Genomic DNA, 26,466 nt, shown 5'->3' with positions numbered 1-26,466 from the left:
CTTCTTTCAAGTTTTTTATTCTGTATGCTCTTCGTTAGGTTTATAAAATGTTCAGCAGCTAGCCGGGAAAATCGCTATATACAAATGTTACTGGTCAAATGCACAGGATCCGCAGATCGATCCAGGATACACTGCATTCGATAGCTAAGCTTAACGAGTAAGGCTATTAAACAAAAACAAGTGTTATCGGTGAAACCCATCAGCCCAAACCACAAGAGAAAAATGTACAATAAACTTACAACTGAAGATCACAAAGGACTCCTAACCACAGAGGCTGGTCTCACGAATTCTACCAATTATACATATTATGTTGGGTCTTCCTATATTGAGGTAAGCAGCAGATAATCTAGGCTTCGCAACGGGATTCTTTGTGGGGGCACTTCGAGAACTGCTGCCAGTGCACCCAGAATTTGGATCAGTTCGCTCGTAATCGCTCGTACACCTTGTTTATCGGATATATCAACTAAAACTATGCTTGGAGGACCTGGCCAGTCTGGTTGCCCAAACAGCTCTGCGCGTCCCGGCCAAGCGGGGCTCCATCGCCTCCAAGGGACGCGGACGCGGATGAGGCGGGCACATCGCTCACGATCGCCTTGCACATGACCATCCTGACTCCGGCGAGGAAGTCCGAGAGGTAACATCATGTGGGTCGTGACGGAGCCGGCGGTTTTCGCTCCAGGGACAAGGATTGCAGCACGGCGGGAGGTGGCGGTGGCGGGGCACTCCGCATCCTGGGCACCGGCTTCTGGTCCTTGCTGGCCGTGGCCAGTGAGTCCCTCAGCACCTTTGGCTGCGTCGTTATGACCTTTGGTATGGTTCCCAGATGCTTCGACGTGCCATCAGCACCGCCCTCCAATCGCACCGACTCGATGGACGAGGACACCCGGCTGTTGCCCTCCTCGTCCAGCTCGTTTCCCACCTCCACCTCCACCTCGTCGTCCTCATCCTCGTTCTCCTGATCTTCGATCAGGGCGCGGAACTCTTGGATCGATTCGTTAAGCACCCACAGTTGTGACAGCAACGAGAGATCTAGTTGACGCAGTCCGTTCTGGAATGAAAAATCGAGTACAGGATTACTACTAAATTCGGGACACTTTGAAAGTTACTTAGTTATACTCAGTGTGGGCGTAGCCCGTTGATTTATCTCTGCAAAGTAGTTACTTTACATTTTATTGATTCAGATTGCCTTATCCGAAATATATATCTCGTCTGGCTGGCCGGCCGACCATGAATAATCCCAATACCCATGTCCTCTTTTAGTTTTTGGCCTGTATTTTCGTGGCATGACGCTTGTGGTCAAAATGAAAGTTCCCCTGTCGCTGTCGAGTAGGAAGGAAAAATCTCATTTGTCAATTAATATCGCGGCATAATATCGCGCCAAAAGAAAAGCAGAAAAACTTTCTGCAGCCGCCGCAGCATCGTGGTATTAGCCAAATCCGCTCAAGCCGGCGTTTTTGCTGACGACCAACTCAACTCCCACCTGGCTTACTAATTCATTCAGATTGACTGCGAAAGCAAATTAAAGTTGAGTTAATAAGAAGTGACTGTCACTTAATAAATGAAAATATTAAAATATTTAAATATTTATATACACCTTTTATGGCCATAAGTCAAGTGAAGAAGCTTTCCCTTTGCGATCGCTCGCCCCAGAAAAACCACAAAACTCAATTTTCCTCACTTCCGTCTAGAATACGGTTAGCAATTAGTCATTTGAGGTTTCCTCTTCAATATTCAATACTTCTGCATCGGCTAATTTTCCGCTTTTCCTCAACTTTCCCAACAACGAGGAAGTATCTACGTGTTCTCCGCTTAAAACAGCCCATCTTAGTTTCTTCTTTCTAACCATTTGCCGTTGGCCATGTTAAGTGTGTGTGTGCCAGTTTTTGCCGGATTAATGCCAGCTGTACAAAACCTTTCGGCTTTTCGCCACATTTTTGGCGGGGGCGTCGCCTCGGGTCGAATGTGAATTAGTTGCAAATTAACATACTGGCAGGGTTATCCGTGGAAAGTCGATCCAAATACAAGTGTGCTAATACTATTAGCGAGCTTGGCCAGAAACTAAGTAGGCCAATCGGGTGATAGGCAAGCAATCTTGATTAGAAGTCATGCTGGTTAGGTATGAAGTACCTTTAAGTATATGTATATAATCTACATCTTTCAATAATATTGTATTTCCATCTTTTGGTATTTCTTTTAGTTTTAGCAATTCATTTGCTGTCATAAATCGAATCGATACGTGTGTAGTTGACAATTTAATTAGCCTTAAGCCCTTTGCGCTAAAATTGCTTTGTGGCTTATATTGAGTGGTGGTAGGAGGCTTTGACACAAGCAGAAGCCCTAGAAGTATCTTTAAATGCAACAGCGCCAAATGGCAATGAACGCTGCAAATGCCAGACAAGGCTGCCACCGCCCTGCCGCATAAATCAGTGCATATGTATATATATATATATTTAGCTGGATATAGACACACGGATCTGCCCAAGATCCAAGATAAATACTGGCGCGTTCTATCTTTAGCCGCGAAGCCATTCAGCTCACATCAAACATTTCTGCACCGATGCGTGAACTCTGCAGCCGAACGCGGCACCTTTTCGCGAAATGCGGAAGATCAGGAAACGGGAAGGAATCTCAGCGATTTTCTGGTGTCAAATGGAACCGCCCAGATGGTTTGCCATTTAGCTATTCGAACATTTGCGAGTGCCATCTATTGATGATTTGTATGCTTTACGATCAGATCCGTAAGGCTTCTTCGCACCCTTTTATGTACGTGTGTGATTCGCCGCACGGATTTAATTAACTCGAGAGGCAGGCAAATGTGGCAACTTGGGATTGCAGAACGAATGTGTATCTTTATACATACTCGTATGTGGCAGAGCCCTCGGCAAGAGGTTGGCGTGTCATGTTCGCGGTCTGATAAACTGAGCTCGGTTCGCATGTGCCAAATAAAGTGGAACAAGTGAGAAGCGATTAGCCACAAATGGGGATATTTCTTGGCCAAGTCTCTTCAGACTCGAGATTCGAGCTGCGAGACTTTAGACTTGAGACTTGGCCTAATCGCTAGCCGACGATCTTGGAGCCGGAGAAAGAATGCCCGGGCCGGGCTTGGTCGTTCAAGGCCGTTTTATGTAAGCCGTAAAAATCCATTTCATGCATTGATGCATTTCTTCTCACAAACTGTCCGCTGGCTCTTTAGTTGCTTAGCTAGCTGCCTGCTCTTGCTTTTGCTGCCTTTTTTTTTTTTTTGTTCATAAATTTAATTTGCTGCCATAACCGAGGTATCTGGCAACATAAATTAGCTGAAGCGGACCCGCCGCTTTGTTGTTGCTTTGCTGCCAGCTTGCTTACTTGCTCACTTGCTTACTTGCCCACTTGCCCGATTGCCAAGTTGCCAGCTTGCCAGCTTGCCAGTTTGCTGGATTGCCTGGCTTAATGGCTGCGCATGCGCTGATTAGTCGTACTCCTGTTTTCTCCCATTGTGGCCCCACTCGGGTTTATTTCTCCCCGATGCGTTGTGTTGCATTAACCGGGTTTATTACTTCATTTTCATCGTTGCTCACATTAGAGATGGTGCCGCTGATGGCGCTGGGAATGGCGGCTCTAACAATTGAGCGTAATTTGACTTGACAATCATCTATTAATATGGGGGGCATAAGGTAGGATGGTTTCAAGCTCTGCAACTATGCCAAGGAATAATTGCAATTGGGGTTACAAGATACATACATATACCAGAAATACAACAAAAATCTAGGTCTAAGGGAGCCAATAGATCGAGTTGAACTTGTACAAGCATCCGTTTCTTTGTTTAACCAAATGTAAACGCATTAATTGTGGTAAGAAAAGCATGCTTCTGTAGAATGGATAATCGCATTATAGGTGGCAAGCCAAAAGCCCATTGTGCCACCGACTGAAAGCCGATCTAATAACCCAATAATAGCCCCTTTACCGCACTGACCTTCGGCAAATATTTACTTTCAATTCGTCTACAATCTACAATATCGAATGAGTAAAAGCGGCTTTATATCAAATAAGGGAGTGAGTGAACAATGCATATCAGTATCTTGGGTTCACCAAGAAGGCTAACCACTCAATCTCTGCCCAGTATTCGGCATTCGAAAGCAAAAGCACAGCGAGGCAAAAGCAAAAGCAAAAGCGGCCAACTAGCATAATTGCAAAATAAGAAACACATTCACACACCGGACCCATAATACCCATACCCATACTTACTGGCTTACACACCCACCGAACTGAGCGATCAGAGCTTGAATCGTTAATCAACCGACCGAGACCGAAACATTTGCGAAAACCATGGAAAGATAGTTCAGATAGGTCAGCACTGCGATACCCTAACAAATGGTGCTGGTAATTAGTTTAAAAAATAAATCCAAAATCACTTCCCCCATTGATGCGGATCTATTTTTATTTATTTTCTTTTTTCTTTGCTAAGAAACGAGTGTTTTCCTTCGAATGCCAGGGCTTTATGTCCGCCCGATGGCATTTCGATTAGATTTTTGCGGCCCAACTTGGCCCGAAAGTGACTAAGACCCGGTAGAGTTAGATAAACAAAGCCCGCAGAGATATTGTGGCAACAAATAGATTCAAATGCCCCGCAGCAATAACACACAATCACAAATGGTTGGGCAAATACAATGACCAATTAAAGTGTCATTGGATTTAGGCTTTGTGGCGGCGAAATCTACGAGCTAATAGAATCGCTTGAACCGCGTGAAATGCGCGTGTAACAGTCATATTGCACAGGAAATGTGGCCCACAAATATTTCACATTTGCGCCCAAGACCGCGTCTCGGCCACGTCCTAAAAGCCATATTGCACAACAGCAGACATGCAAATTGCGCAAAATGCTTTAAATGGTGCACAATTTAGTATTTATTTCCAATTGTTGAGCGCCGCCACAGATCGACGTCTAAATCGGAGCAGCACGAAAAGTCAGCGTTTTTACTCAGAAGACTTCGCTTTTGATTTGATCCGAGACTTGAATACCGCCGAAGTGGCCGCTCCTAACCCAAGGCTTACTACACTTGTGGGGGGTGCTTACACCTACGCCTAAGCGGGCATTAAACAGGTTCTTACGACCATAATGCCATGGAATCTATCTAACTATATGTATCGAACCGCAGCCACTGCCAGCCACCAAACCAAATTAAATGTGAAAGGTTTGGCCAACATTTAGACTTTGCCCCGCCGCAGAAGTTGCCATTAGGCGGCTGAACTGCGGCATACCCAGCAGGTCAATAAAGTTCACATCGAAATGCAGCTCGTACCCTCGAGAAGTGTGTTATATTTCGGCACTACAGTGACAGCACGCGAATAAAAATAGCTTGCTTCGTCACTTCACACAACTGGTTCCTGGCCGGCGAATTAAATTGCTTCGTTTAAGATGCAAATTTTATGAAATACTTCAGTTCCAAACTGAGTCAGTGGTCGAAAGTAAGGTGTTTCGGCATTCTAAAGATACTTTTACCTATTATGGAAACTCTCCAACATAAACTATAAATATATATGGAAGCAATCGTATGGCACACGCTTTCATCCCAACTATTGTACAATAAAATATGATTGAGATCTCACCATTTCCTTCCGCAGCGTCGCAATCTGGGCATCCAGAGTGCTGCCCGCCTCGACCGCCTGGGGGTTTCCTTTGGCGGATAAGCTGGGGGACTTGGCCTCGGATTTGGCCACCAGCATTGGTGGTATGGATGTGTTTCCGTTCGGCGAGGAGGGCAGTGACTTATCGGTGGCATGCTCCTTGGTATCCTGTGTCTCCACAGCAAGATTGTCGTTTGGTTTTCGGCTGCCATCGCTGCTGTTATTGTTTCCTTCCACATCACTCAGGAGTCCCGAATCGGAGCACAGTAACTTGTTGAAGCCGATGAGAGATTTCGGCAGCGGGGGCAGCTCGCAAGCCGAGTTTCCACTGCAAGGAGAAGATTGATTGGAAGACACGGATCAATATCATGGAGTACAAACTGGGGTTAAGTACATACAGTTTAGTTCCAGCCCAACTATACCTTTGCTTGCCACCCAAATAGCCATAACCCTGCCAATAACCAATCACATGACCATCTAGACCATCATCACTCTCCTTCTCAAAACCATCAGTACCATCATCATCGTCATCCTCCTCACTGCGTTGGATCATTTCACTTAGGATCAGGGGCAGAACGGTCGCCTCCCCGCAATCACTGTCATCATCGTAATCACTGCAGGTGGTGGGCGTGCCGCCATGCCCGATCCTCAGCTCCTCGTCGTCCTTCTCGTCCAGATTGAAGAAGCCGTCCTGGAACCGCTGGTACCACTTCGCCACGTACTGCGCACTGGGGCAGAAGGGCCCAAAGGCGTTGCGGCACTCCTCGAATATCTGGGCGGGATGAAGGCGGCGCCGGAAGCCGAACAGTATGCACTGCTGCAGCTCCACGGCCGAGGGCGCCGGAATGGGCGTCAGGAAGAGCTCGTCCAGGTCCTCGGACATTTTCAGCGGCTTTGCGAGACGGCGCTTGAGACTCCTTATGACATTAGCTGCAAAGTTTCCGATTGAGGAAGAGGATAGGTGGATCTTTTAGATATCATATCGCAAGCGCGAGAAAGCTGGTGAGGCAAAAACTCCTTGGATTCAACGCATATTCCTCGGTTTCAACAGAGAACAGAACACAGAACACAGGAACACAGAACAGGAAACAGAACACTGGATGAGGTGATGGATCTTGCGGCATGGGATATTATCAGATGTTGGTTAGGCACAGCAGATGTTATGGCTTATTCGGGTTATTTTCAGAGAGAACGACTTATGACATAAGCTGCTAAGTGGATTGAAAGGTAATATAACTTCATTAACAGCACATCATGGCTAAGCAATGAGTCTGAGACCTGACTTCACAAATCATTAGAAATAGCTGGGAGAATAAAGTAATTGTAGATTACAGTTCGAACAGATAGTGATCGCCAGCTCTCGAAAGATTGGCCTTTCAATCTCAATCTGTAATATTAGCACAGGCATTCGTGTGTACAAAGATACATGAGAACATGGCCGGGTATGCGAAAATATAAAGTTATGTACATAATGCAGGCCCAACTCCAATCGTCGAAGAAACCAGACACGAAGGCCATCAACTTATGGCTTTTAGAATGCTAGCGAACGAGTTCAAAAATTTGTTAAACAGTCGGTTCAGTCAGTGGCATCAAAGGCCATAATATAGTTGCAAAAACGTGGTCAATGCAAGAGGTAATTTGGTTTGTGACTTCATTTGAGCGTAATGGAGATTACGAGGCCAATAAACGCCATGAAAACAGCCCAATTCTCAGCGTAAACTCGTTGTATCTCGTATCTCGTACTATTATGAAATCTATCTAGAGATTTAAATAGAAGGAATGTTTGATAATAAATATGTTCGCATATTGTGCAATCCACCTGTTTATTATTTGCCCATATTAAAAAGTCGTTTAGCTAAATAAAACCCAGCTGGTTCTACATTATTTCAAAGGGCTGCCCGACAATATAGCCATAGTCAACACCTTTCATCTATTTTCGACCCACACACGTCCGACTATTTTGAATATGCGAATTGAATCCGTCAGCATCCAATTGGTTTCTAATTAAAGCGCATTTCAACTGCCATTCGAACAAAGAATCATAATCATACAATAAATGGGATCATAAATGGGATTTTGTGCTGAACCGATTATTACGTCATGGGGAAAAGCGAACTATGCTGCGCAGGGCAAGGCTAGAGGTCAACGAAGACCGAGTGTGATTTATACAAACGTGGGTGATGAGTATATCCTAAATGTCTCACATGTCGGTTAATGAAAACACATGGATATCATACGAATCCGCAGGTTGTTACTTTTCAAACAGCCGATGATGTTGTGAAGTAATAACACATTGGAAAAACACTGCGGCAACAACATATTTCTTGAACAACACACAAATCAACACGAAAACTTTGTATTTCTGGTATTTATTTATTTGCGAAGCAGAGGCAGCGGATAGATATTATTTTTACTACTCGCACAGCATGTCTAATTTAGTTTGCTAATCTGTCATTTTTATCTGAAGAATTCGAATTCACACAGCTGCGTAAACATTGTCATTAAAAAGGGTCTGCGATTCAGCGCGTACTCACAAATCACGATTTGAACAAACAGTATGGGAAAAATGAACATATAATCTGTGTTTCCTCGTTCCGTTTGGCGTGAATATATTGTTTGTTTCGCTGCGAAATTCGCGTGCAACTAAAAATTAAATGCTGCCACTTTCGGCCACGTTGGAGCGCTGAGCGATGAGCGTTGGAGCACCCAAATCCCAAACGAATCACATAGAGAGCGGTCCCAAGGAACAGCAACCTGAAGACAGTCAAACAGAGACACGAAGCCACGAGATTCACGCGATTCACGCGATCCAAGAGCACGGAACGGATCGCTCTGCTCTCGAGAGTGAGCGTTGGGGATCGAGACAAAAATAATACAAATATATAAGAAATGAGCAAATTGATTTAATAAAAAATCAAATGACAAACAGGGTGTATTTGCGGGGTATAATGGCTGGAAGACAGTATCTATACAGATCTATCATAACAAGGCATATCATTCTATGCTGATCCTAAGTTCCCCTCTACTCGAGTAACATAAACTTTAAACCCTTGAAAAATCCAATAAAATTCAGGTACTGGAAGAACAATTGTCGGATGTTTCTGGAAAGTCGTAAAATCGTCATAGATCCAGATCCAGATCTGTAAGATACCCAGTTGTGCACCACCCTGTAGAGGCCCTGTCACCATCGCATCCCCGGATATTTTTAGATATAACAAAATAACACGCTCACGCCGCTGTAGTACATCATGTACGGAATAATCGGACGACTCTTCGACGATCCCAATCCGTATAGCCGGCAATCGCCGAGGAAGCGTTCCCATTCCCATTCAGAAATGCCCCAAAATGATGGCGAGTGATGCAGCCGTCAAAGACTTGTCTTGTTTCGGACCCCAACTGCGTCACTTTTTTGTTTTTTTTTATTATTATACGATTTGAATTTTGTTTAGTTTCAGCCGTAGCCTTGCTAGAGGCGGGGCAAGAGACCAAAGCGAATTGGGACCGTGCAGCGGAATGCGGCAGTCTATATATAACCCGTTAACCGGGTGGAGCACGGATCCACGCAGCGCTGTGACCCACAGAGGCAGTGCATCGAGTGGGCAAATTATGCGGACAATTGCGCAGGTGGCGAATCGGAGCACGCACATTGCAGGATGCGGCATTGCGGCAGAACAATGCGATGTACTATATAGTGGATTTATTTATATACTATAGTATAGTAGCGCCATGGCGATTTCTCGACGGACTGACTGGCTCTACGTACGTGATCATAATATCCAATGGGTGACCCAAAAATTTCACCACTTCGCATTTATGAGCTTTCCTTGGCCAAAACGCCCGGCTGACTGGCACAACAAATGGCACTCGGCTGGCTGAGAAGGTGATAAAAGGGGCATTTAAATGGCTGGCGCAGATCTGTGGGTCAGTTGTTCGAGACTCAGCCGCTTCTCAGCCGTTTAATGAGGGCACGGTTAAGACTAATAACGCCGCCTCAACTCACACAATCGGGTTCCAGTTTCTCACAGCAGTGGCTTTCTCACGCATTCTAATAAGGCATCGTTTTCCATTGTCTTCAATCTGCAGTCACCAGTCTTCAGTCACCAGTCTTCTGTCTTCTGTCTTCAGTCTTCTGTTTTCTGTCTTCAAGACGGACTACTGGTGAGCCGAGTCCGGTGCAAATTAAGTGAGAAGTTGCAGGGTCTTGGGGGAGTTATTATCGCCGGTTACTCACGTATTGTCGCCTCTACGTGAGCCACTCCCACTGAGGGGAAAAAAAGAAAGAAACCTTTGGGGGCAGCCACAAAATCGCTCATATCATCGCAGCGTTTTCGCTTTCATTCGAACAACTCAACGCAGAGACCATAAATTTCTATTTTCTACCCGGGAGTTTCTAAACAAATAACCAATAGTAGTGGTATGCAAATGAGCCAGCGACTAGAGCGGTTTAGTTACCCAAATAAATTGTATTGGCCTGTGCGGCATAGCATACATACGATTAGTCGCGCGTTTCTCTTTCGAATCCAACGAAAAGCGAAATTTTGATTTCGGTTTCCTGATTAGTAGAACGAACCAACTTGGCCAATGGACGCCGCCTAGCCACTGCCCCTGCGAATGGCTTAATTTATGCAGATTCACCGTGTTCAGACCTTATTATCGTACATATAGCACGATATCGGCAACGGCAAAAGACCACTGCTGAGACTTTGTTAGCCAGAAACTGAACAACTCAAAGACTCAAAGACTCAAAAGCGAAAGCACCGCAATATGAGCGGGACATTTTTGAGAATTCAAAAATATGCAAGACACGCTATTGATCCCATTAAAAATACACGTATTGATATTGAAAAGAGGGCCTCTGATGATTAATTGCCTTTGAAGCCGTAAAGGTATTACCACTCGAACTCTAAAAGGTGTTACCAACGAATGGGTCAAGTCTATATTCTATAAAATATGCCTAAACACGATTATAATGTATGACTAGAAAAGGTTATATCTTAAACAAGAAGTCTCCTACAATTTACATCGATTTAACAACCGAGGGCGTACGAATAAACAAGACTAATGCGAAAAGCCAAGAGCTATTCAAATTTCCTTATGTGAAAGTAAAAAGTAATATGTTCGCTGTGCAGCGTGGCGACCACAAGCGAATAAAGTGAATAAAGCGAATAAATCCGTCCACTTGACCACCGAACGGAACAGGAAACTTGGGCAATACTCGGCGCACCTGAGATACGAATCTACAAATCTGCGCCAGCTTGGCTCGGACTGCCATTTGCTATTTTTGGCCAGACATCTGCGTGAAGTTGTTGGCATTAAAAATTAAACAAAATAAGGTAACGCGACTGCCGAGCGGGGGCAAATTAAGTGGGAAACGAGGTCTCAACGCGGGAAACATGTGGAAGCAATTCGCCTCAAAGGCCCTTTGTTTCAGTAGAAAAAAAACAGCAACTGGAGTAAAAACTATCAATATAGCACGATACAAAATCAGTAGCTACTGATTAGATAAATACATGTAAATGCAGCCTTATCTTTGCTTACTTAAAGCTACAGCCTAGATTATATCATTAGTAGTTCATAAACTGTAACAGAGCGTACAGATACAAATACAGATACAGATACAGAGTCTTGGCTTTATGTAAGCCAAGTCAGGCAGGCAGGCAGGCGGCCCACACTCGTGGACGAAGTGGAGTGGAGTCCAAGACTTCATCCACTTTTGGCTTCCAGGTGCAGGCTGCTTTTCCGCATGTTTGTTTTCCGCTAAAATCAAGTTTATGCTGGCTCTCTGGTGCAGAGTCTCTGGTTATTTTGTCCACTTTCTGGCAGGGTTTGTCGTCCGTACTCCTCACCTTGTAAACTAGTAACACTCATTTGGGCACGCGTTTCTGGTACAAGACGCGGGCACTCACTACTCGACCAATCACGCAATTAATTGAGTTGATCTTTCCCAGAAGTTTCTCTCCGAAAGGTCTTGGGACGGAGCTTAAGCTATCCATTGACCTGATAACTGCGAGAACAAAGGGGTAGTTGAACTCCGTCTATCTGTCGCATCATCTTGGGATACTAGCTGCTAGCCAACTGAAACGGAGGCATATTACGCAGAAGTACTACGAGTATGAGTACGAGTATGAGTACGAGCACACCTGAAACTCAGTCAGTCAGCAGTCAGCAGTTTGCCGAGTCACCTGTCGTACTTTAACGGTTCTCACACTCGTAACAGCCTCAAAAACCAGACTTGTGTATCTTTGGCAAACACAGAAATTACAACGCCGCCACCTGAAAACTGCCGACTGGCTGACAGCCATCAAGAGTCAAGTCTCAGCTCTGAATCCGAATCGGACTCGGAATCCGAACCGGCCATGATTTTAATCGCAGTTGAAGGTGTTACTTCGACTAGTTTCTATGGAGCTACACATAGATTTATGATATAGGTAAGTCTGAAAGGATTATAGATCGGTGTAAAATCCCAAATAAGAAGACTTTACTCGTTGAGTTTTTGTAAGAAACTGATTTTATTTGGAAATATCTTCGGTTTAAATAGGTGACATGAGAATCGCATCTTAAAGTAAATGGCCTACGCAGAGGCCTAAGTAAATAGTCCCCGCCTTATCGAGGTCCCACGCTCGGGCACATCTGCCTATCTTGAGCGGCGAGGACCTTATCTGTGGTCTCCCACTAAGGGACTATTTTAGGAGGCGGGGAAAGATCTCAAGTGACTGACTCATGTAGTGTGCACTTAAATTACATGTTTTTGAGCAATGCACCCATGTCGCCTTAGATAACAAAATCCTAAATATAATTTATCGCTCTCGATTCATTTACATAAGATATGAACGGAGCCCAAAATTGTAAGTCTTTAAATATATTCGTGTTCATGTGTGAACATTCTGCCAAAGGGCCAGCAAAGCTGAGATGTACATTAGTATATTAGTTGCATTTATAACAGTAGTGGACTGTATTTATTTGATATATGTTCATTTATTTTGCAACTAAGATTTCAATGGGCCTAGTTTTTCTGGCTTTTAATTTTATTGGATTACAATTATGGTTTATATTATTTTTAATTCAACAATTTGTACTCAATTAACTTATTTTAAACATTTTGCTTTTTCTATGTAGAAGTACATTTTCTATTAAACAACGATATAGTGGACTGTATATTTTTATTTGTTATATTATTTTATTGTTTATTTACTATTGATATTTATAGTACTGGCAACGGACCTGCAAAGGTTATTGCTTGCATTCTTTGTTGCACAGCACATTTCCGTATGAAATATATTATTAATACTATCATTAGTATTAAAGCAATAATTAATCCAGCATGTCCGGAAATATGATGGAAATGTAAATCTTTCAATTTTTGATGGTTCTCTTTCATAAATTTAATTTCATTATTCAATCGTTCAAATTCCTCAGTATGATTTAATATTGATAGTTTCAGCGGATCCCAAATAATCTTCGGCGCTTCACTAACTTCTCCTATATAAGGTGTTGATAATAATTCTTCACTTTCGGACTGAATGTTATGGTGGGCAACTAGAATTTTATCGTCGGTTCTTGCCGTACAATATGGCGCAATGCTTAAAACTCCTTGCTGAGGCAAATCAAACAATTCAATTTGAGAGCCAGTACATTGCAGACGGACTTTTGAATTCGCAGGAACCTTAAACAACCAACTACTTTTCTTTTCTAACTCTACCCAGTAACTTTTAGAGTCGACTACTGTTTTATAGATGCAGTTCGCCGCTTTATCTGGCTTTAGAGGCTGAATCTCACATGCATTATCATTCGCTGAATTCCAGGGCCAACTTCCTTTGCATATTCTCTTATTTAGTTGCCATTTCTGACATTGATTTAATGTGGCTTCCGTCATTATGTGATAGGAATCTATCTCAAAATTATAAATTAAATATTCGGACGTTGTATGCACCATTATTATCCGATCTTCATTTCGAATTGGCACCGGAATAAGCCTGAACAATTTGGATGGATGCCTGCTAAACAGAGGCACTTTTGCACTAATGATCAATTTATCGTCGATGAATAAACCCCTGGCTGTTAACAGTGTATACACCTCCTTAAGTTCCGTACCTGACCGTTTTCCTGGAATTACTAGGTTCTCCGAAAGACTCTGCTGAATTTTGGCAATTTCTTTTTTAAGCTGATTTGGCCTGAGAATATTTGTATTTAGCCTACCGTGATTAATATCAATCAACAGGCTTATAATGCCTGCTTGAATTTTTTCGCCTTCTTCAATCAATGAGTGTAGCTGTTTCGTAATCATAAAGAATTTTATTGATTCCTTATAAACATAATAATTTTCTTTAAGAACTTCTGTCATGTTCTCAATTCTTATTTGCATACTTCTAAAATTGGAGTTAACATCTTCTGTTGTTCTCTTTAATAGATTAGAAGTTGAATCAACCACAGATGTTTGTTTTTGAATTAGTTTATCAAGGTTGTTCTGGTTATCTAACAAATTCTTCATATTTTCTTCTAATTGCTCTCTATCATCTTCATCCATTATACCAAATAAAATATGATACAAGGAACCCATAAATTCGAAAGGAGCACGCTTGCTTCTAGATCTAGACTGTATCATAAACAATTTATTGTTTTCTTCAAGTTCCGATAACTGACTTTGCATATTATCTAAGACTAGACTACATTGCTCTTCAAAGCTATGAAGTCTTTCGCAAACTTTCCTCATACTTTGTATAAGCGCATTACCCTTTGTTAACATTTTAAAATATGGATCCATTTTATAATAGATAACCAAATTCCAAGAAGTACTCACAATCTCAACATCTCCTAGCGGGTCTAGATATATTGCTGAGGTTTTATTTATTTTGTCTATAGAATATCTTGGTGCTATATCTTTAGGTAATGCGCTAGAAACTTGACAACTTAACACAAACAACAACATTGCCATAATGATTCCGATCTTGGACATTCCCGATGTCGCTCTAGTTCGTCTTTTTGGCTCTTGGTCAGCCTCATTTTTGTCAACAGACTTTATTCCTTCCAAGGGACAAATTTTAGTAATGGGTCTAGTGATATATCCTTCCTGCATCTTTACTTTAGCCACTCGGACCTTATCATCATTCCCCTTATGCACCTTTTCCACCTTTCCTAAAGGCCATCTTGCAGGATGACAATTCTCATCCTTTAATAAAACTATTTGCCCTTCTTCTATATTAGGAATTTCCTTTTTCCATTTATTCCTTTGCTGGAGCGTATGCAAATATTCACTTTTCCACTTAACCCAGAAATCTTTCTTCATTTTTTGGATAAGTCTCCACCTATCCAAATTTCCGATTTTTTCATCTTCCATTGGTTCGACTATTTCTAAAGGTGGTCTTCCAATTAAAAAATGACCTGGTGTTAAAACTTCTTGTTGGTCCTTCTCACTAACTATAGTGTATAATGGCCTTGAATTTAAGCATGCTTCTATTTGACATAAAAGAGTTGACATTTCTTCATAAGTCAAAATAGTGTCGCCGATTATACGCTTTAAATGGTATTTCATTGACTTAACTCCAGCTTCCCAAATACCTCCGAAGTGAGGTCCTGCCGGGGGAATAAAATGCCAATCAATCCTGTCCTTTTCAAGCTGCGCTGCAATCGTTATATTTTCTTGTATTGCATTAAATAACTCTTGATCTAATTTTCTTGCAGCTCCTACAAAATTTGTTCCGTTGTCTGAATAGATATTGGAACATTTTCCCCGTCTAGCAATAAATCTTCTGAGTGCTGCTAAAAATGCGTCTGAAGTTAGATCGCTTACCATTTCTAAGTGTATGGCTTTGGTGGCCATGCAAACGAATACAGCAACGTATCCTTTAAATGTTTTTTGGCCACGATTTTTTGAACATTTAACATAATAAGGACCTGCGTAATCTATTCCAGTATTAAGAAACGGGAATGTCATCGTCACTCTATATTTTGGCAAGTTACCCATTATTTGCTGAGCTGTATTTTGTTTATACCTTGCACACGTTACACATTCTCTTAAATACTTTTTCAACGAATTTTTCAACCCGAAAATCCAATACTTTCTTTGGATATAGTTTCGCATTAGGTTTATCCCTCCATGCAATGTTTCCTTATGAGCATTTTTTATTAATAAGCTTGTTAGGTGGCATTTTTCTAAAATGATTGGATGTTTAACATTAAATTCTGCATTGGAATTTTGCAATCTTCTTCCAACTCTTAGAACCCCATCCTTGTCCAAAAATGGATTCAATGACAATATTTTATTATTTGTCTTGATTTCCTTTTTGATTTTAAGGCACTTTATCTCTTGCCTAAACTGGTATTCTTGTTGTTTCTTAATAACAACTGTTTCCGCTATTCTTATCTCCTTTACTGAAATAATTGATGAATAGGCTTTATTTCTTGTTTTCATCTGCACGAATCTATTTATGTATGCTATTATACGTATAAGTTTTTCTATACTGGAATACCTTTCTATTAATTCGTAAATAGGATCATCTATTTTGTCATTTAATACCGTATTTATTAAGACAGGTTCTTCTACAGACTGCTGCCGAGGCCAAAGTTCTTTTGGGTCTGCTAGCCATTTCGGACCTTTCCACCAAAAATCACAGTTGATCAACTGGTTAGAATCCACTCCCCTGGATGCTAAATCTGCTGGATTATCCTCTGACTTAACATGATTCCATTCAGTATTTTTTAATTTCCGAATGTCATCCGTTCTTCTTTTTATAAATTTGATCTTACTTTGACCACTGTTAATCCATGCTAAGGTAATCGTGGAATCACTCCAAGCATAGATCTCCATTATATTGTCAATTGATCCTTTTAGTCTTTGGATTAATTCACTAAGCAGGTGAGCTGCACACAGCTCGAGTTTGGGAATTGTCTTCCTATTTTTTATAGGGTTGACTCTACTTTTGCTAGCTATTATATTAACATGAGGTCCTACTTTAGCATAGACTACTGCAGCATATGCTTTTTCGGAGGCGTCCGCAAATCCGTGAATCTGAATGACTGAAGAACTGTTTGAATTAATCCACCTTGGGATTCGAATATTCTCTAACAATAATAAATTTTCTTTATATTTTTCCCAATAATTTTTATCTTCTATGGATAATTCCTGATCCCATTCACTTTTATTTATCCAAAGTTTTTGAATAAAAAGTTTTCCTGAAACCGTGACTGGTGCCAACCATCCTAACGGATCAAATATTTTTGCTAGCGTTGATAACACAACGCGCTTATTTATATTTTTTGATTCATCATTACAATTTACGCTGAACTTAAATAAATCCTTTTGAGGTTCCCATTTTAGTCCTAAAGTTTTAACACATTCATTTTCGATAATATTGAGAACCTTATTGTCCCCTGTGTCCTCCACAGTGGTTAATATTTTGGAATTGTTGGAAATCCATTTCCTTAAGTTGAATCCAACTTTCTGCAATTCATGGGGAATTAATGTTATTAATTTATTAGCTTCTTCTACCGAATCAGCTCCAGTCATTAGGTCATCCATATAGCAATCATTCCTAATTAATAGTAATAACTTGGTTTTTACATTTATCTGCAATATCTACCAGAACCCTGGTAGCCAAATATGGTGCAGATGCAGTTCCGTAAGTGACTGTGGTTAATTTATATGTTTTAATTTTTTCTTTTGGAGAATTTCTCCATAAAATATATTGATATTTTTGATCATTATTATCTATTTTAATTTGTCGGTACATCTTTTCAATGTCTGCCGAAACAACAAATTCCCATTTTCTCCATTTAATAATAATGTCAAAAATATCTTTTTGAACTCGTGGCCCAACCCACATTATGTCGTTCAAACTTTTGTTATTCGTAGTTTTTGCTGAAGCATCAAAAACTACTCTCAATTTGGTCGTAAGGCTTGAATCTCTAATCACTGCCTGGTGCGGTAAAAAATATTTGCCTTCATCACTCACTTCAATCATGTGTCCTAAATCCATGTATTCATTCATGAATTTAGTGTAGTCAACCTTAAGTTTTTCATTTCTTTTTAGTTTTTTCTCCAGATTCATGTAACGAGCTATCGCTTGTTTCTTTGAATCTCCTAAGGTGACATCCTCCTTGAATGGAATTGACACAATGTATCGCCCATCTGAATCTTTTTTTGTCGTTTTGATAAATTTATTTTCACAGATTTCAGACTCGATATCATCTTTTTCTTCTTCTTCCACTTCCCAGTAGCGATCTAACTCTTTTATTTCTATTGTTGTGGCTACAATGGTTTCTTTTCCTTTGGATTTTTTACATCCAGAAACTATCCACCCGAAATCAGTTTTTTGCCCAAGGAGACCGTCTATTTTTATAACTCCATTTTGCAGAATGTGAGTATATACGTCTGCTCCAATGATTAAATCAATGCGACCCGGTTTATTAAAATCGGGGTCGGCTAATTTAAAGTTCTTCCATTTTTTCTGATCAACATTAATCGTGTTGACTGGAAGTGCCTTCATAAGTTTTGGGAGAATAATTGCTTCAATTTCTAAATTTTTCGGAGAATTTCTTATCGAAATAACCGCTTTGTGCTTGGAGATGCACGTTCCTGTGGAAGATACTCCACTTATTTCAGTATGAGACCGAAATTTTTTCAATTTTAGAATCTGTGCAGACTCTTCTGAAATAATTGTGCTTTGAGAGCCACTATCAATCAATGCTCTTAATTGTTCAAAGCCTCCATACCTCGACTTTACTTGAATCAAGGCCGTGGCCAACAAGGCTTGACCTGTTGTTCTACACGTATTCACTTTTTCTGGATTATGACCTGCAAAGTGAAGTAACGTGTGGTGAGGTTTACGACAAGTCGAACAAAGCTGCTCGCTTATACATTTTTTACCAAACGGATGCCTCAGACATCTTAGGCAAATCCCATTTTTTCTTACCCAGTCAGACCGTTCTGCTGGATTCATTATTTTAAATTTATGGCATTGAATTAAATAATGCCCTGGTAGTTTGCAATATGCACAATTGTCACTATAATTTTTATTCTTGTTATTATTAATCATTTTCTTTACAGGTTTTACTTCCTGTGAGAATGATGATATAGAATTGAGCCTTTGCTCTAAAAAGTCCATGACATCAGAAAGTGCCTGTATTTCTTTTGTCTTTTTAACATGGCTTTCATATAAATTGAGTGATTCTTTATTGAATTTCCGAAGAATTATGTGAGCGAAAATTGCATCCACATCTTCTGGTAATTGTGCCTTTAATTTTATAATATAAATTGACTCGTTAATCGTGTCAATAAATGTCTTTATTTGCTTATTGGATTCTAAATTTAAATTTGGCATATCCATAAGCCTATTCATATGATCTGAGAATATGTTTCTTTTATTCTCATATCGCTTGGTCAAAAACTCCCAAGTGGCTTCATAATTTTCTCCAGAGCCGAGCAGTAAATGAGTAACCACATTTCTGGCTTCTCCTTTTAATGCTGACTTTAGATAATTAAATTTGAGAGAAGGACTGAGATCCTCTCTCACATGTATGAGCTCTGTAAAGAGTTCATTAAAAAGATCCCATTCTTTGGAATCACCAAAGAAAGTGGGAATCTGTATTTTAGGCAGGGTTGGTAACTCCTCCGCCTTAACAACCGTCGACATTTCAGCTTTATTTATTGTGCCACTGAGTCGACTATTAATGGCTGTAAGAATATTTTGTTTGTCAAATTCAAGTTCGCTAATTTCTTCTTCGAATAGCGAACTCTCAAAATGACTATTCACCTGTTCAATCAGGTTATCTATTTTATGCCATAAAAATTCAATTTTATTTTTCCTTATTTTAAGGAAATCTGGACTACTGTCTATTAGTTTAGACGTATCTTCTAGATATACTCGAAATTGGCCAACATTATTACGAAATGCCTGCTCTACTTTTAAAGCGTTGTTTTGTGCTATACCCTCTTTTTCAGGGTGACCACGCATTTCAAGGTTTAATGTAGGGGGAGGGTTTGATTTAGGGACAGTGTTTGATTTAGGGAAAGTGTTTTCTACCGACTCGCCCTTAATTTTTTCATTTTTATTTTTAATTTTTTCTAACACCATCATTATTAAATCATACTGCTTCGCGTTAAAATATTCATGATCGACAACGCCGATCTTTAACAAATTGCTATGATTAGCAATGAAACATTTTTGAAGCTCATTTAATTTTAGAATTTCTACATCTGTTAATGTTGGTTTTACTTCCAACTTTCTAATTTCCAAAATAATTTCGGACTGCTTCTTAAGGAATTGAATAGTCTTTTCTGACATCATTTTGAAAATTTTTTGTAATTTCTTAATATATATAGTACGTGTATATGTATTTTATATGTATTTATATATATATGTGTGTTTGGATAAACAGAAAATTCTTGTTTTGACTTAGCTGATGTCGTTGTTGTTGCTGCTGCTGTTGCTACTGCTGTTGCTGCTTCTGCTGCTGCTGTTGTTGCTGCTTCTGCTGCTGGTAGAGGCTCCTTTGAATTTGACTTCCTTCTCTTCTTTAAGGCTCCGTCGATGTTTAAAGATGATTTTTTTTTTTTTTTTTTTTTTTTTTTTTTTTTTGGCACGTTTTATTATTTTTGTAGTCCAGTCAGATTTTTTGTTTTTTAGCCATTTATTTCGGCATTTATGCTCTTTTGGCATATACACTGCACTCTATTTATGAGCTGATTTAATGCTATTAGAGCATTTATAAGGCACTGTTTTCAGGCACTTTTTATTTAATTTATGCTCTTATGGCATATACACTGCACTCTATTTATGAGCTGATTTAATGCTATTAGAGCATTTATAAGGCACTTTTGTTATGCACTTTTTAATTTCACAATTGCTGATGTATGGCCTCAAGCACGCCTTACCACAATTTATAATGGTACACAAAGCAACCTTTAGCTATAGACTATAAGGTGCTTGTTTTAAAACATAAAAGATTCTTTTGTATCTTTTTGCTTTTTATATTTATACTCTGTTCCTTACCTTTGGTAGGGGGAAACAAGAGTCACTTATTTTTGCTACCTTTAGCTGTAAGATGCTTAAAGGAGCTGGCCTTTCTCTGAGTTCCTTACCTTTGGTAGGGGGAAACTGCAGAGTCGATTAAAGGCTCGATTGACCAAATGTAAAATCCCAAATAAGAAGACTTTACTCGTTGAGTTTTTGTAAGAAACTGATTTTATTTGGAAATATCTTCGGTTTAAATAGGTGACATGAGAATCGCATCTTAAAGTAAATGGCCTACGCAGAGGCCTAAGTAAATAGTCCCCGCCTTATCGAGGTCCCACGCTCGGGCACATCTGCCTATCTTGAGCGGCGAGGACCTTATCTGTGGTCTCCCACTAAGGGACTATTTTAGGAGGCGGGGAAAGATCTCAAGTGACTGACTCATGTAGTGTGCACTTAAATTACATGTTTTTGAGCAATGCACCCATGTCGCCTTAGATAACAAAATCCTAAATATAATTTATCGCTCTCGATTCATTTACATAAGATATGAACGGAGCCCAAAATTGTAAGTCTTTAAATATATTCGTGTTCATGTGTGAACAATCGGTATTCATTTAATATGTTTATGCTTTCGGTGAAAGCTAATCACTTGTTCGAAATAAACGAACTATTGGCCCAAGTTGAAGCCCATCTTAAATGGAACTTAGGTAGCAGCTAATAAAAGCAGTGTTTCTTTAATGGCTTTCAAAAGCTTTGCTTGCATTTGTGAGATATGTATGTAAATCTCTGGCCGATTTCGTGGCTGGCTTTCATTCGCCTTGCAATTCCCAGAAAATTATGTTGGAAAATGATTGGTGGCAACGAGCAGAGCGAAGCAGTAATCAAGTTGCAGTCGTCGTTATTCAAGACATTACCACATGCAAGCATTCCATTTCGCTTTTTAATAACACTCACTCACAAGTGACAATTAGGCTCGTTTTTCAACGAAATATTCCATGGCTAGCTTCATTCGTTCTTTGGGTGCCAAACAAAAGGTGAATGAATGAATTTTTTTGGGTATGCAGAGCCACACGAAGTTAAACTCACGGAAATGTCTTTATAAACTTTAACGACCTTTATACGAGCATTCTATATACCACTATATAGAATAACGAACGGAAAGCGGTAAGGCATTCCTGATAACGGCAACCATTATGCAAATCGAATTGGAAGCAGCATTAACTGGTGCCTCATGTAGCGATTGCCATTGGGATTGGACTGATTGAATTGGAATTTATTTTATAACGCTTGCGTTGCACTTGCAACAGTTAGCCACGCCAATGGAAGTGGCCATAGATGTGAGAGTGCCCAACATCCGCTTATCCGTGTATCAACTCGTATGCATGAGACCCAATCCACACGTTCGGGCATTTGAAAGATGCAATTTGCAGTTGCATCTCGCCTTAGGAAATGACTTCTCGACAGTGCTCGCTTAAATATGCATTGATTGAGTGAGTAATAGATAAAGTGAAATACATTATTATTATCGGCACAAATGCCTGCATGAAGAGAGTGAGTCGCACCGAGTTATTTCAATTATATACGTTTCGCTTTTGAAATGCACTTGTGTAATGCATGGAAAAATTCAAATTTTTTCCCGCATTATACACACATTTAATGAACAATAGAAATTCCCTCATATAATGTGCCATTTTTTGAGTTATTTCCAAGGCAGGAAAATAATACAATCGATTAATTATTATTAATATTATTGAATCTTATGCGAGCGGAGAACTTAAGCCCGTGATTTATGGACAGTGTAGTGGCGACTTCTTTCGGCCATTCTGATGGCTATTGGAGTCAATGAAAGCTATGAATCGTGTGAATAAGCAAATATTGGAACATACATATATGCACGATATATGAAGTATCTTGGTCGTGTGGCGATGGCGCAAATGCCAAGCCAAGTGAGTCACGATAATCACTTTTCGCCGCGACAAACACGTACCGCCAGCGGACTATGGCAATATATCTATCTATACGGCAATATGGAAATACATACATGCGAGTATTTGTATTTATATGTTAATATGACTTCTGGCCCAGTGTGTGTACCCGCTAAAATCCAAATTCGAGTCGTAAAAGAGCGCCTCCAAACGGGTTTTGGCCACTTCGATTCTGCTGCTGCTGCTGCTGATGCCGCTGTTGTTTTTGTTGCCGCCGTTAAAATACTAACGAGAAACCTAAATTGTTAATATCGCAAGCCTTTGCGGCTACTTGCTGCAATTGCAATCGGCATCGGGCCCAAAAGCTCGCACATGCAACGTGCAATGTGCAACATGCAACAAGCAACATGCAGCGAGCAGCAAGCAGCAAGCCACACTCGGAATGATGTCAGCAGAGATAAATTAATGTAAGCCAAACCCGCTGCTGTGAGAGATCTCACTTGGATGCGAGCTGCACAACAATGGAGCACCTGACGATGAAGAGGTGCTCGGGATTGGGACTTGGACCGCGATTCGGATGCGGATTCCGTGGGATGCGCACAGCCGATCAAAACCATGTCAATGGAGCCCAGCGAAACTCGGTGAAATAATTGCGGTAGCAATGGGCGATCTTGGATGATCGGGCTCAGCTCGAAACTATTACGACCTCCAACGTATGGGGCCGTTTTTAAAGATCTTCAATTGATGGTCAAGATTTTGTTTTCCCTCGGCAAACAGCTAATTTCCATACTCATTAACGTTTAATGAACGGCAATAGCAATAAATAATGTTATAGCTTCATTTATGGATGCTAAAACTATCTGTTCCTTCATTATCAACGAATCTCATTAGATGCACTTACTAGATATAATTTTAATTATAGTAATAGTTTCGAGACTCACCGCTTTCCGTTGCGAGAACGCTTCTCGCTCTCGGCCTCCTTGACGCTGTCCCAGCTGTCGCCCACTCCCGAGGACATGTCGTCCAGCCGCTCCTCGTCCTCCATGCCCGAGTCCTCCAGGCTGATGTGGCAGCTAGTCAGAGTAACTGCCGTGCCGTTGTCGCCCACCTCGATCCAATCCGAGGTGCGGATGCGCTGGGATCGCTCGGTTCCGTAGGGCGAGGAGTCTGTGGAGCAGCCCGAGGGGCAGCGCTTCCTCGAGGACGAGCCCTCCTTGCCAATGTTCTCCTTCAGCGATTTATTGACTGCGTAGGTGAGGGTGTCCTCCTCGTCGACGTCACCATCGGCATCCTCCACGTTGTCCGCATCCACATCCTCGGTGTCGGCATCATCTATAGAGTTGTAGCGCCTGCGAGATGCCACGCTTTTGGGCGTGGAAGTGGTGGGTGGCGGCGACTTGGCGGTGGGTAGCTGCTCCAGGGAGCAGGACTTGTTCCGCATGGCAGCCAGCTCCGAGATGAGCATCTCGTGGAAGGCTTGCTTCTTTTGCGGCGTGTTGCCCACGCTGATCGAGCTCTTCATGGTGCTCGTCTGGCCGCCGTTAACATTGATCCTCATGCAGTTGCCCGATGACTGGATGGCCAGGACATCGGACTCCTGCTTCAGGGCCTCGTGCTTGGTTATGATGGTGGTGTCGGTGGCTGCCTGTTTCTGGCTCTGGTTGATGATTATCTCCGAGAACAAACGCTCGGCGGCGTTCTTCAGATTATTCTTGATCTCCACGGTCCGTCCGGACAGGAATCCTCCTCCATTGTGCGGGGAGGATGCCGAATCCTTCTGGCTGCCATCCAGGGTGGTCTTTGATCGCCTGAAGAGTCCATTTGATGATGGGCTGGGAGCCACCACTGGTATGTCTTCCACATCTAGAGTGGCCACGGGCACTTGAACAATTTTCCGTGGCCTGGGAAGTGGCTGACTGGCCGGCTGGAGGCCCGCCCTCTCGAAGTCCACCTTTCCCAGGCTCAAGCGGGTGTCCTTGCGGGGTGTGGTCTGTGGCGTGCTCCCGATCACGCTTATCGAGTTATGCCGGTTGACCGTGACCACCGAGGTCATTGAATCCCTGGGCTTGGCCGTGGGCACATCCGGTGCCTTGCGCAGCTTCAGGGGCTTCACCGGCGGCGTTGGCACCGCCGTGGTGGGCGTCTGGGTCTGGGCCTGTTTCTTGGGCAGATTGACCGTTGGCGACTTGTAGACCAAGGTACGACCCACTGCACTCAGCTGGCTCACGAAGGTGGGCTTCTTCTGAATGATCGGAGGGGCTCCTGCTCCATTGGCCAGCTGAGCTGCTGCTTTGGGCCTGGGCGGCACTGGTGGTCCTGGCCGCTTCACCACCATCGTGTTGGTGGTGGTGGCTGCTGATCCGGCGGCTGTGGTGGCCATTGGTGGTGGTGGTGGTGCCTTCGCTGTGCTACACGTTCTCACGCCAAAACCGCACTCGAAACCAGTATTTTTAGGTCACTTCTCGAACGGCAAGCCAGAGACTACTGCGCTTATTTATTATTATTACTTAGCATAAGCGCGCAAATGGGAAACTAGTTTTGCTCTTCTCACATGGCGATCTCCTCCGCAGCTCCTCGTCACCACCTCATCCACATCTCCTCCGGTCTCTCGAGTCGATCTCTGATCTATTTTGAATATAGGCCAATGCAACGGAGCTAGTTGGATGCTGGATATTGTAAGTTGGATTGCTAGTTGAACGTTGGATGTTGGATGTGCCAAGTAACACTTTATTGGTCGGCTATTCAGTTATTCGATATGGAATATAAGCATGGCCGCCGCTCGGCTCTTTGCTCTTTTGCGAAACTCGTTTTCGATCTTTGGGGTTCTGTGGATTTTAAAGTGAAAGGGTTCCGTTTATTTTGGTTTTGGGTCTCTGCATCGGGCAATGGAAACTTTGCGACCAACAACGCCGTGCCATTTAATTGTTCATTAGTTTGGAAAAAGAATAAGCGACCTAATCCTTGGATTCTGATCTGTTTAAAGTGAAAGGGGATTGGTTTTCTGACTTGGACCTATGAGATGGGAACATTAACGCTTAAGGCTTGTTATATCAATTAACAAAGCTCCTCCATTTAGATAATTATCTATATATTGATAAACTGAAAACAATATGGGTACAACGATAAACAAAAGACTTAAGTAAAACCATATAGGCACTGAAAACACTCTTTATAAGTCGGGGCCTTTAAAAGAATGGCGCTGGCAATTAACGGTTTTTGTTGTTTGCACAAAGAAGTTTCACTTTAGCACTGAATTCGGCACTAGCTGGATCTCGAGTTTACGATTTTTTAACAGCCTTTATTTGTTTAAATTTTACGTGTATAATTTAAGCACTGCACCCACACCCACACGTAAATCACTGAACCGATTTTTAAGGCGGGGGAGCATGAGTTTACAGGGTTTCCATTTTATCGGATCGGTTCGTTGGGAAAACCCCAAGATATGATAGTTATCTCTTGGGTATTCTAATGATTGAGTGAATCACCAAACAGTAAATACTGCACTTTTGCGCTTCAAATAGCCAAGACCATTGCAGCGGACACACCAACTCGCACACACCCGGGCACACTCACACACACTAGCACGCAGATGCGACCGACACGGATGCGAATACGATTCGTTTTACGATACGATACAGATGCGATATATCCGCTGTACGATGCGCTTTGCACGAGAGCCAGAAGTGAACTGAAACCGAAACGGAGAGAAAGATTCGAAAGAGCGAGGCTCAGCGCACCTTGCTCAACATTGTTGTTGCTACACGGCCGCACTGGTATGCGTGTGTGTGTGTGTCTGCGAGTGCGACAGTGTGGGTGCCTTGGGTAAACGAGTGACGCGGCACAACTCGAAAAGTCTGCACTTCAAAGATAATTTTGCATCGCATGCAGTCACGCAGTTACTCTATTATTTACCAAGCTGAATGCAAATAAATTCGGTTTATTTTTATTTGTATGTAAAATGAATTATATTTCGTTACAAAAATATA

General features: G+C 41.7%; 1 protein-coding gene across 8 annotated transcripts, besides 1 other annotated feature; it reads right to left on the bottom strand.

Moving 5' to 3' along the window:
* On the bottom strand, positions 1–26,173 carry CG31038 (uncharacterized protein). 8 transcript variants are annotated; one of them, NM_001414075.1, is made up of 4 exons: positions 26,054–26,173; positions 23,422–25,305; positions 5,587–5,932; positions 1–1,048 (listed from the first exon to the last, which is right to left on the bottom strand). In NM_001414075.1, exons 2-4 carry the CDS (start codon positions 24,858–24,860, stop codon positions 470–472), a joined length of 2,364 nt encoding a protein of 787 aa, NP_001400985.1. In that variant the 5' UTR covers positions 24,861–25,305; positions 26,054–26,173; the 3' UTR covers positions 1–469. The 8 variants fall into 7 exon arrangements, with proteins under 8 accessions (NP_001400985.1, NP_733326.1, NP_996308.1 ...); NM_206585.2 differs by having other exon boundaries at positions 26,117–26,173; NM_001276157.1 differs by lacking the exons at positions 23,422–25,305; positions 26,054–26,173 and adding exons at positions 6,003–6,534; positions 7,809–8,251.
* Positions 12,059–21,157: a mobile genetic element.
* Positions 26,174–26,466: the final 293 nt, after the last annotated feature.

The sequence above is a fragment of the Drosophila melanogaster genome, chromosome 3R, assembly GCF_000001215.4.
Source record: "Drosophila melanogaster chromosome 3R".
Lineage (NCBI taxonomy): Eukaryota > Metazoa > Arthropoda > Insecta > Diptera > Drosophilidae > Drosophila > Drosophila melanogaster.
Note: the sequence above shows the minus strand (reverse complement) of the source record. Positions and strands in the feature narration are given on the sequence as shown.